This window comes from Dromaius novaehollandiae, chromosome W, assembly GCF_036370855.1.
Source record: "Dromaius novaehollandiae isolate bDroNov1 chromosome W, bDroNov1.hap1, whole genome shotgun sequence".
Classification (NCBI taxonomy): domain Eukaryota; kingdom Metazoa; phylum Chordata; class Aves; order Casuariiformes; family Dromaiidae; genus Dromaius; species Dromaius novaehollandiae.
The window spans coordinates 4,220,290-4,232,622 of record NC_088130.1 but is presented as its reverse complement, the minus strand read 5'-3'; the positions used below and the strand labels follow the sequence as shown (position 1 = coordinate 4,232,622).

The 12,333-nt window shown below is 43.7% G+C and overlaps 1 protein-coding gene across 3 annotated transcripts in view; it reads left to right on the top strand.

Moving 5' to 3' along the window:
* The first annotated feature begins 8,029 nt into the window (after positions 1 to 8,029).
* The window catches only part of LOC135324301 (hsp90 co-chaperone Cdc37-like 1), a 30,042-nt gene continuing 25,738 nt past the window's right edge, over positions 8,030 to 12,333 (top strand). For all 3 annotated transcript variants that reach the window (XM_064500287.1, XM_064500288.1, XM_064500286.1), the window contains exon 1: positions 8,030 to 8,194. In XM_064500287.1, the coding sequence (XP_064356357.1) occupies positions 8,030 to 8,194 (165 nt within the window). The remainder of the gene's footprint in view (positions 8,195 to 12,333) is intronic.

The following is a 12,333-nucleotide window of genomic DNA, read 5'->3' as shown; positions in this document are numbered from 1 at the left end:
TAAACCTGAAATGTCACATAGACTATAATGGGAAAAAATAAGAATGGCAACAAAAGGAGCTGTACAAGAATATAGTAATACATCCCCAAATACAATCAGTGCCACAAAACCTGAAAATCCTATAAGCACCTGGTCCCTTCACAGATTTTGAAAAATGGACATAAAGGAGAGAACATCAGACTTTGCTGCTAGGTACTCTATCCCATCCCCCCACACAGATTTTTCTTATTGGTCTGTGGTTAATAGATGTAACTGGCTAGCAGATGTCTGGCACATTCTCTGAGATACTTCCAGAGTCAGGTGGGCACTTTAGCATCTCTCTCTGTTCAAGAGGATCAAATGTTCAAACTGCATACCTCACAGAGTTGCTACTAAGTAGCTGAGCTTCTTCCTCCTTCACACACAATTTGCAAATACCACTTACAGACAACTTACCGGGAAATGAGGGGATGTTTTCATTAGCAATTCTCTGTCCACACCAGGGAATTCGGGAGTCAGCTTGGGCTCTGGGAACAGAAAATCTTCAGTAGTCTCGTTATAAAATGCAAGATCATCCCCTGCTGAAAGAGCAAAAACACATGAAAATAGTTGCTAGGGTCATTTTCATGAACATTTAATGAAAAAAATAATCACACCGTGAACTTAGTAAGGTGTGAATGTCAGTAATAGTTGGTGGTTGGGACATCTGTGGACCAGAAAGAATGTCATAGGGAAACAATGGCACCCCCTCAACGTGCTTTGAAAATGTATGCGGTAGAAAGTGTTCAGGACAGTGGTTCCTTTTCAGTATATTGCCCTCCTCCATGTCATAAAAGAGAACCTTTCCATTTGCATTCCTGATGGCCAATGCAAAGAAAACCACATAAATAGTGATCCCAAACCATTTGGGTTTGTATTTATATGTGAGAAAGACTTCAGCAACATCAGATTTCTAGTATGCTGAACTGAGAAAATAATTACTTTTCAGTCAGATGACTTGTTAGCCTTATTTTCAATGCTGCTTCTGATTAGTGTCTTTCTTATGAAAGTGAAATGAAGGAGGCAAAAGGGAAAGAGACTGTTTATGTTTTTTATTGGTTATGAAGGACTTGGCTTAGCATAGCAACAAGAGAGTTTGATGCTATCCTTAATGTTCTGTCTGTCGCGAGTATCCCAAACTATTTTGGGGATGGGAATGACTGCAAGCCTTGTGGACAGACTACCTAGTTATACTGTAGGAAATGTCCAAAGCTGTGACCCCAAATTAAAATCTGATCCTTGCTTTTTCTATATGACAGCTCAACTGTAGGGGAAATGAGTGCCAGCGTTTCTATTGGTGAGATTAGAGGAAGAACGTCTTCCTCAAGATTTCATTTTTACAGAGTACATATAATCTATATGTTTATACATGACAGGCTAAATCTCAGTCCAATTGATTAAAGTGGAGGCTTTCTCAATGTTTTCAGTAGGTCCAGGAGTTGCCTCACTGAGCAAGCAACTAATTAATCCAATCAGTATCCCACAAGAATAAAATAAAAAGTTTGAAATGAAATTATACAATAGCACTACATCCTGATGTTTGTTCAGCAAAACTATCATCACAAAACGGTGTTGAAAGGGGTCATTTACCACAGTCACTATTGCTCTTTAAAAGTATTCCCTCCATAGAGCTAGTCACATTGTAGGCACCACATAATTTGGCCATCCACTCATGGAATCTGAGACCAGTGTCCTGCTGACTGAGGGCATAAGTACTCACATACTTCACTGGCCTCTAGTTCTCTTCCTTCAGAAGCCCATGACACTGAGTGAGCTCTGAATGAGAAGAAAGGAGGTCAGCACTGCTTTGCAAAAGCACCAGAGACAGAAGATACTTTGGTAAGCAACTGCTTCTACTCTGGTACGTTACAGGAGATTAACTATAAGGTACACTACCAAGAGCCCTGTTTAGAAATTGTAACAAGAGCTCTAGCTTCCTGAAATCACCCTCTAGGTTGTCACACCATAATGGCATGTTCTGATTTCATGCTGCAAAAGTTGCTACTGCCTTTAGTTGGATGGGTTATGTATCTATCTTTTCAGGTATAAGGACACTTGCTCACTTCTAATAAGACTAAAGACAAAATCTGCAATTTGGGGACTTCTAGGAAAAGATTGGTCCTAAAGAATGAAAATTTCAGTAAAGAATAATAACACTTTTGATCCTATTCAAAGTTTTATCCTTTCTAGCCAGATTGTTTGTAAGGACTGTCTTTTCAAATTGATTGAGCTTGTCAATGAACTCCTTCATGGGCCTTTATTATATTAGAAAAGAAAACCAAGACAATAATCAGTTGCACTGGGACTGATCTCTGTTCTGGTGTAATAAAGGCAGAGGTTGGCACTCGTTTCTTTTGTGAGGACTAAATTGGACTAAATTTGCTTTTTTTTTTTGAGGAATTTTTAAATAAAGATGAAAAATGAAGACATTTCCCATTGTTAAAAAACAAATGAACAAAGATTAACTGCATATTTTTTCAGAGGTAAAAGAGATCAACAACAACAACAACCCTAGCTTAAGTTTGAATCATGAAAGAGATGCAAGTACTGTCCAGAAGGAAGAGCAGGTACTCTGCATGGTCCAAAGATGTTCATAAGATTATTAAATCTTTTAGCACTTCTTAATACAGCCTCCCCCCTTTTAGAGATATCACTGAACAGACAATTTTCTTTAACAGATACAGAGAAAGTCTGCTGCTCCCAGGGGACAGGCAAGCCTTATATAATACACATAGCCACATGCAAGCCTGACATCCACAAAGCATGCATGGAAGCAGCCATGTGAGAAGATAATGTTAACAATCTCTAGACTAAGACAGTCTATAGGTTTTTTTGGCCATGCTTAGGCTTTTCTATAGAGGCAATGACAGTCTCCTGTTTGATTCTCTGCATTTTCCTTTTCCCGTATCAATGAGTATCAATCCTTAAAAACAAAATGCAAAACAGAAGGGGAAAGATGAACCCAAAGAAAAATTGTGAAAAAGTAAATACAAAATGTACACAGGATTTTTTTTATACACAGAACAAAGTCCATTTTTAGTTTGCCACAGTCAAGCAGTGGAGCAACAGCAAATTTTTTTTACAAAGTAAATACTACATGTGATTTTACAATATACACAAATGCTCCATGATCAGTGACCTTAACAGCAAGACTCATCTGCCACATTGTGTCCATTTGCTTTTTCCTGCCTATAAAAATCCAAATACAAAGTCCGTATAAGGCCAATGCTATTATCTGCTAAGATGAACTCTACGTTATTATTCGTGTTTCATTTAAACATCACTGGCAATCTAAAATAGTGCCAGAAATGAGAAAATAAGGGGAAATAAATTCAAGTGATATGAATTATCCTAACAAATTATTCAGTAAATCACTAATCAGAAAATGTATTTTTTCTTAGCAAGTGTGTACTCAAAAATGTGTGAGGAAGTGAGAAAGAAGGAAAGGGGAAGAAAGTTGAGAGACAAGGTATAAAATTAACATCCACTGATATCCTTTTCAATGTCAAGTTAACTACTATGTGGAAAAATATTTACTTGCCTATTACCTTGTCATGGGCAAAACAGTCTTGATTCAGGGAATTTTTACTTAATTTAATTTACTGCCAATTAACACAAACTGATCACTGATTCAGGTATTGAGGGAAAAAAAGAGAACAATCAAACAAACACTTAAGTAAACACCATTCTCCCCCTTCCCCAGACTCAACTTAAGCTTATTTTCCCCTTGGGTTACACTCAGTCCCTCCCAATTCCTCTGCTGAGGCAAAGGGTGGCATAGGAGGTTGGGGGGGGGGGGTCATGTGCATATTGGTTTATTTCTGCTGCTCTTTGCTTCTTACTAGTTTTCTGCTGCTGCTCTGTTTCTTAGTGTCCCTGCTCCAGCATGGGTCACCCATGGGCTGCAGTCCCCTCAGAGGTGTGCCTCCTTTGGCATGGAGTGCCTCCTTCCAAGAGTGTGTCTCCGGCTGTGTCTTTAGCAGTCTCCTCAGCAGCGTGTCTACAGCCATGTGTCTCCAAGAGCATCTCCTACCCCTAGAAGCTGCCACTCTTTCTTAAATATGTTTAAGTGGGGGCACCACGTGCTCCTCTGACTGGCTGAAGTTGTGGTGCGCGATAGGTTGTTGACATCGGTTTCAGAGCTGGCTGGAACCAGCTGCGACTGGCACAGGGCAGTTCATGACCTCCTCCCACATAGGGCACCCCTGCAGCCCCCTGCTACCCAAACCCTGCAATTTATGTCCAATACATTCCATGCTTCGCCTCTGCAAAATAAATATTTGAGAACTGGTCGAACATACATCCATTATAAACTCTACTTTCAACATCATCACAATATTAATTCATTATAAACTCTACCCTTTGTCCCTGCAGACCAGACGATAAGGGGTTAACATTGTAACAATGTGTACATAAACTCATTAAAAGTCTACCCCTCACCCCTGCAAACCATATTACAGGGGTTAACATCATCACAATCTGAACTTTTATCTATTACAAACTCTACCGCTTGCCCCTGCAAACTAGACTATAGGGGTTAACACTGTAACAATCTAAATACTTATTAAACACTTCAGGCCTTGTCCCTGCAAAACACATAACCAAGAACATCATATCAGTTTAAGTTATTCACTATACCTTAGCATACAAGCAAATGATTAGCATATGAGCAAAGATTAACACCACTGTTGGAGGTACCAACAGGTTCATGAGTCCAGTAACTGTATAGCTAGGCCTGGTCCTGCTATTGACCTTCCTTTTTGCCACCCTTGTCCCTCCCTTTTTCTACCGCAGTCTCCTCCCAAATAAACGACCTGCCCCTAATTACTTTTTCCCCAGTGGTCCCATTTTTGCTACATTCGTACCCAAATTTGGTATTTCTGATACCAGTCCCTAGGCACTCTTGGCCTTATATGCTATTACTGATACGGTTACCCAGGCACTGCTGGCCTTGCATAGTTCTGGTCCCCAAAAGGTCCCCAATGCTCCCTGTCCCAATGCTCCCTGTCAGGTGTCTGTGAAGTCTGGCTGTTTCTCGCATCACTCCCCCTTAACCACCTGTGCAATCCAGCCTTCCTTCACGACATTGCCTGTAACTTTTGTCAGATTCTCCCTCTGTTATCTGTCACATCCAGCAATTTCTCATGTCACATCCAGTAGTTTTCTACATCCTGTTCAGTTAGCCTAGGGCCCAGTGGCTTCAGGGCCTAGTCAGCAGCTTAGTCATTTGCCTGTAGCCCTAACACCCGTACTCCTACTCTTACCACTTGGCGAATGTAAGATAGACTATTCCTCCATAAAAGTGGGCTAAATCACTTCGAATTCATGGTCAGAATGTGCATATGAGTATTTATTGTAGAGGAGCTGAAATGCTGTAAGATCACAGCTAAATTCACCCTAAAATGTAGTAAAGTCCAAATGAAGATGACAGTTTGTAGTTTTCACATGTGTTAGGAGGTCAAAATGAAGGATAGGTGAAATTACCTTCACCTACTAGCACCTTTAAAACTGTAACCAATTTCTCTTCATTAATATGTACCTTGTATTCAGTGCCTTAGGTTAGCTAGCCTGATATAAAAAGATATGTTTGTTTATTAGAAACAAGGTCACTATGTCTACTGACTCATCCTCAACCTGCAATAGTAACCACAGGCCTCAGGAGGAAAAGGGAAAGTGACCACATTCCCCAGAAAAAGGAATATTGTGAGCAATGTGGAAAGAGTTTTAGAGAAACAGAGCCACTCAGCAAGTGGTATGCAAAAAGAAGGGATTCTCATAATGGAGCAGAGGAAGAGTCAGTAAGAAATAAATAAGGAGAAAAATACACAGTTCTAAATCTTGTCTATTCCTGTTTTGTAATGGCTTTAGCATGGTTCTGCTAACCACTAGAGACAAAGCCATATTGTGCTAAACTATTTTTTCAAAACAATTTTAAAACATAAATCACCACTCATCAGAATTATAGCTAATGAGCATACAGCACAGGAATAATCAATCTGAAGCCTCATGTTCTCACTGATTTCACATATTAATATGGCATGTAAAATGTTGGTAAAAGCATTAGTCATTTATTTGGATCTTTAAGTCACATGCCTGCTGTTATCATACAAATCTTGAACAGATGATAGCCATATTAGAACAGATTTTTTTTCCACAAAAATAAATTTGAAACAGAATAAATCCAGAGCAAGTATCCTTATACATTATTGTCATTTCTGAGATTATACGAGATTGTCTGTGTGAGAGATGTCCTCCTGTAACCACTGCTATCAATAAAAACTCAAGACCACGAAAATCTTAAAGAAATGTTAAAATCTGTTCCTTGATAGAAGTGGGTCTAATTCTTCAGCAAGTTGCACATGAAATGTGTGTGAAATAATACTAAGCAAAAATTATCTACCAGCTGTACACAAGTGGTAGTTTACACATAAGTTACAGACTATACAAGGCTTGAGGCATTAGACCCTCTAGCCCAAAGCATATAGCAAGTGAAAATCACCTTTTCAAATCACATCTCATGAAACAGGAGGGGAGGGGGAGGCAAGGGAAGGCATTTAGTCTATTTGTATTGATGCAGGATGCATATATAATGTATATAATGCACATGTGCATACATATATATATGTGCACACATCTATTTATATATGTATAGATCTGTGTATATATTCTTGCATTTCACAGGAGTGTTGCATTTCAGGGATCTGCACTACTGAAGGTAGCAGATTTCTATGACCTTACCATACCTGTATTGGAGGCAGAATTTTCAGGCATCCTCCCAGCTTCTCCCTCCATCCCTGAACTTTGTCCGTGCCCTCCCTGCTCCTTCTCTTGGACCCTGCTTCTGCCTCATGGCGTGAATCTGCAGCTCTACTATCGACTTCAAAGGCATCTTGGCCCCGCTGCCAGCCACAGGGGGAAGAAGGGCCTGGCAACTCAGAGGGACCAGGATATAGGAGGGGACGCAAAAAACAAACCCCTCCCCAGCCGCTCTCAGCCCAGCCTTTCTCCAGCCCCTGCACCTGGCTCACGGAGCTGTCACTGCAGCCGCTGAAGCATCTCATGGGGAAGCATTGTGTTGCTATGGAGACTCAAACATTCCATGCCAGAATGCCACAGCGGCCGGTGCACAGGTTTTGCAGCTTGGTGTGAATAGACACACGGGGCAGGGAGCTCTCACTGAGCACTGCTAGCAGTGGCCAAGGAGAGGGAGATGTACATAAACTTGGACGTCTGCCAGCTCAGTGTGATGTGTATAATGTGTCTAGCAGTGGTGTCTGCACAGGCAATTTGGGTACATGCATATACCTTCAAAGAAACTGCACACACATGTTACAACACTAGAGCAGACCTGTGCACATATGCATATTTGAGAAATTCCTGGAGTAGCCTCTAGATGAAGGAGATGAGGAGGCAGCAAAGACTGTTGACTTTGCAGAAGATTTCCATGGAACTCTGAAAAAGAAAACACGGAAACATCTCCTTTTTAGCAAAAACTAAACATTGATCTGCATATGTTACAAAAATGATTCAGCATAAAGAACCATTTCCCACACTGATGCAATGATTACCTGGTGCTCCATGACAACATCCAAACCTGTGACTGTGAAGCAGATCTGAGCTACTCATATACCAGCTCAGGAGGCAGGGACTAGGTGGAGCAGACTGAGCTGCTCCTGGTATTTCTGCATTGAAGGCCTTCCTTTTGCCGCTTGCAAACAGATCACAACTGATCACCTTCCACCCAGCGATGACTTCAGCAAGGCTCTTTCCCCAAAAAAGTTTTCAGAGCCACTGACCCAACCAAAGCAAGCTCAATGATAAACAGACCACACATCCCACAGTCTCCCATGTCACACTGGAGTTAAGACACCCCTAGCGCGGAAGAGGCAGGGCTGCCTCTACCCATGTGACCTGGGCCAGTGTGGGATGACGTAAGGGGGGGGGGGAGAAAAATAAGCCCTACGTCTGTTGTTGGATGTAGTGTGCAGTGTCATTTCCGGGAAGGCTTGTAATGACCTCAGGCAACAGGAATATCCGGTTCGGGGCTGGAGTTGGTATTGTGCAGTTTGTAGTGAGGATGGCGCTGTGGTCTTGCTCTCAGGATCTTGGCTCGGCTGAGGAGGATGAGAAACAGGGACTGACTCTTACATCTTTGCAGCGCCTGTCAGAAACTCAGGTACATCCCTGTCCCTCCCCATACCGCTCGTGCCGCTCCCTGGTTCTGCTGAGCTTGTACGGGGCTCAGTGTGCTCCTCCTCTCCTCCGGCGGGGGTCTTTGGCCGCATGTGCCAGTGGCGCAGGTTGCCCTTGCTTGACCGAACCTCAGGTGGAGGCATGTGCGACCCACACCGCTGGGGTGTTCTACGTTGCCAGTGCCTGCACCTGCAGGGCTTGTGCCTGTTGTCAGCTCTCCAGGCTCTCTGGGAAGGGCTTTTGACTGTCAGTTTACAGAGACCCAGATCTGTTTCAGGCTCATACACATGCACTTCTTTGCACTGTGTGGCATAAAATATAAAATGAAACTATTGGAGAGGTGCAAAGGTGTGAGTCTGAGAAGTCACAAAATATTTTTTCTTAAATGAGTCTGGTGCATTGAGGGTGAGGGTGTAAACAGGTATGCATAAGTGCATGCTTATCCTGTATCTGTTTGGCTATTATTGCAGGACAACTGACTATCTTTACAGTCCCGGACCATGAGGGTTTCGTGTGGCACGAGGGAGGGGAGGAGGGGAGGAAGGAGATTTACTGCCTGACTCCACAACTTATTTTCAAGATCTAAATTTACTACACAAGTTGCAACAGTACAAAGCAACAATTCTTATCCACAGAAACTTAGTTCAACTAGAATACTTATCGTCCAATTCTAATTGATCTTACCCACGCGTTGCCTGAGCGGTCAACGTACACTCAATCCCAGGGAAGTAACTGCAGGAGGGCGTCCCTGTCCCGAGGGGATCCACAAGTTGGCAGACCCGCTGTCACCTGCGAAGAGCCAAAGACAGCCTCCGGGGCCAACCTATTTATCCCCTTCAGGGGAAGGGGGAGGTGGAGTCGCAAGGCCAGTTGCAGGTCTCTTCACGCAATCCCAGTCCCTAGCTCCTGGCTGTTGCAGAGTTCAACTCTCCTCTGTCGTTGTTATGACGATCGCCCCCACAGTCATGGGGTGGGGGGGTGGGGATAGCCGAACACCCCCAAGGGCAGGCTAGCTGCCTTGAGCACTCTTCAGCACTGCAGAAAGGAGTTTGAGTGACTGCGAATGACTGCTTTACTCTTGCAGGGGTGGTCCCAAGGAGAGATCCCATAGCTGGGGTAAGGAGGAGTTAATTCCAGTCCCCAATGATTAACACTGCCCCAGCAGTGAAAGCAGGTGTTATCTCCCAAGGTCCTGATGGCGAGGAAGAGATAGTCCAGACCACCCTAATTAACACTGCCCCAGCAGTGAGAGGAGGCTTTGTTTCCCAGGGTCCTGGTGCCCAAGCAAGCCTTATCTCAAAGCCTTGACATCCTCCCTTTCAGAGAGTGAAGCACAGGAATGCAGACTGCTTGTAACTGGCACTAGATGAGGGGGGAAGCTGGGAGCATCCCCCCACATTCCCACCCCTCGACTCCATCGACACCTTCCATACTGTGTAGTTGCAGTGAGAACACCTCTTTCTTACACAGGGGTATAGATAGTTGTAACAGTGTCACTTTCTAGGGTTTCAGGTACGTGGCCTGTTGATTTTAGGCACACACATTTAATTTGTAATACTGAACGTTCAATAATACGACGAATACATCCAAAAGCAATGCAAATTGCAATAGATAGTAGCAACACAGAGAATATAAATTGCAGTAAACTATTCAACCATCCTTGAAAATTTAGTCCTATCCATTCCATTAAGCGTCCAAACCAGGAATCATATAGGCTTCCCCGGGGAACGGGCTGAATCAGTTGCAACCTTACGCATGATTTTGATTTGGTTAGAAAGTGGTTCAGTTACATTTGGGATAGATAGATGCAGCATTGTTCTGCTGACATGTTTACATACATACATAATCCACCATGTCGCAATAACATTGAATCTAAGGCTAATCTATTTGCAATAGTCATTTTAGTGGTGGCTTGTAATTGTTCGTTGAGGAGCTCATCTGCCTGAGTGGAAGCATTCGCTAAGAGCTCGAGTTGGTCTGATAGCTCAGCTACTGATATACGGTTTCTAGTAATACCATAATACCAAACAAAAAGTCCCTCAAATACCCATGCTATTTTCTTTTTTATTTGTTCTCCTCGAGAGAGGTCGTGCCAAAGAGGGGTAGGTGCCTGTTTGGAATGAACTCCCATAACTAAAGGAGCAGATGGTAGCCCTGGATAGTAGCTTTCAGGACACAAAAGCGGTACTACTAGGGTACATTGGACTCCTCCTAACGAGGCAGGGAGAATGCTATAAAGATGTTGATTGTTACAAGCCCAGGCCATGCCTTTCGGGGCAGGGACATCAGCAACATTACAATTGGGTATTGGTAGTGGGCCAGAGACCGTCTTTTTACCTAAATCAGGGTAATCATCAATGTGATACAGACACGGAGTATGTGGCATTGAATAGTTAAAACACAATCGACCTTGGAATACAGCCCGTGGAACTGGAGGATAACGTAGAAGGTAATGGTCTTGGGGTGAAGGGGTGTCAAAATTAACCAAACAGTTCCAGGTACGAGTTTCCTCTGGGAATATCCACGAGGTCAGGGGTTTCCACGGAGATCCTTTGGGATTGTTAGAGACGAACCATGCACAGGAATGAAATGCACAACCAAACTCATTTCCCCAGATGCAATCGGTACCACAGTTTTTGTTGAAGTTCATTGTTCGAGGGTCTCCAGGGTAGGTACCATTGTTATACTGGTAATGGCATGCACTTTCACAATTTGAGCCGAACTTGGAAGGTCGCTCTATACACCCAGGTATGCTATCTGGCATTGTTGACCACAGGACAGAATGATCTCCTCGGTCCGAATCAGTAGTGTCAGCTGCTAACCCCCAAGGAAGGGAAGAACAAGGTCTAGAAACCTTGCTACTAAGATAATCATCAGTACAAAGGGCAGTGTCATTCCAGCGGTGTGCAGGCCAGGAATAGTTACTGTTAGCTGTGTAAGTAGTAAAGACAAATGAGCCAGCCTTCTTCCAGAGGCTGAGGAGGCGTTCTCTTAATCTCATCCTTGGGATCGTAACAAAACCTTCCCGATATTGGATCGGGACAGCTGCTAACCCCCAAGGAAGGGAATAACAAGGTCTAGAAACCTTGTTACTAAGACAAGCATCAGTACAAATGGCAGTGTCATTCCAGCAGTGTGCAGGCCAGGAATATTTGCAGTCAGCTGCGTAAGTAGTAAAGATAAATGAGCCAGCCTTCTCCCGGAGGCATTCTCCCCAATCAGAAGGCGGGTATGCATGGATTTTCAGTGCTGCCTCATCCACTGACCCAGGTGTATGCAGGCAGGCTGTTATGGCGGGTTCATTAATTAGCTGGCCAAATTTATGAATTTGTTGTAGGATTAAATTATTTTCAAGATGTTGGGTGGTAGGTTCACTGGCTCGGCTGGTTCCGTTTGACAACACAGCCGCCAGACACATCAGTGTGTTAATTTTGAGAAGCAACATTCGAGGCCCAGCACACACATTGCTGGAATTACCAGAGCAACCAGTAGTACCCATTCCCATCCTGGCATCAGCATTCGGAGTCCTAATCATGTTTGTGAAGGGGATGGTGCCAGCGACCTTTCTTCTTGAGCTCGAACATGAGACCTGAAAAACAAAAGAAACTAGGTCTTGGGGAGGCGCACCCAAGCCTGTGGAACATGAATTTCCTTCCCTCCTTCGAGGGCTATCATCCAGGATCGAGGACCCTTAGGTCTCTTTAAAAGACCTTCAACAGTCCCCACAGTCAGGAGTCGGACTTGTACTTTGGCATCAGGTGCTAAGCAGGTGGCAAGCTCTAACGAGTTTCTTTGGGGAAAGAGCTGTTCTGTCACAGGTGGAAAAGCCCGTGACAAGGGGCTACCAGCAGGCCCAAGTCACTGGTTCAGGATTCTAACAGCTGTCCAGAGCCTATCGCCCCATCGGGCATTCTGCAAACGAAGCTGCCGCTTTAGCAATCCGTTCGCTCGCTCTACCATTCCATTGGCCTGAGGGTACCCCGGAGCATGGAAGACCCATTGCACTCCATTCATTTTGGCCCATTCTTTGAGTAGCTCATTACGGAAGTGAGTGCCATTATCGCTTTGTATGGTCTCTGGTGTAGGCAGACTAGCAAACCATCAGGTTAGGCCTTGACTGGT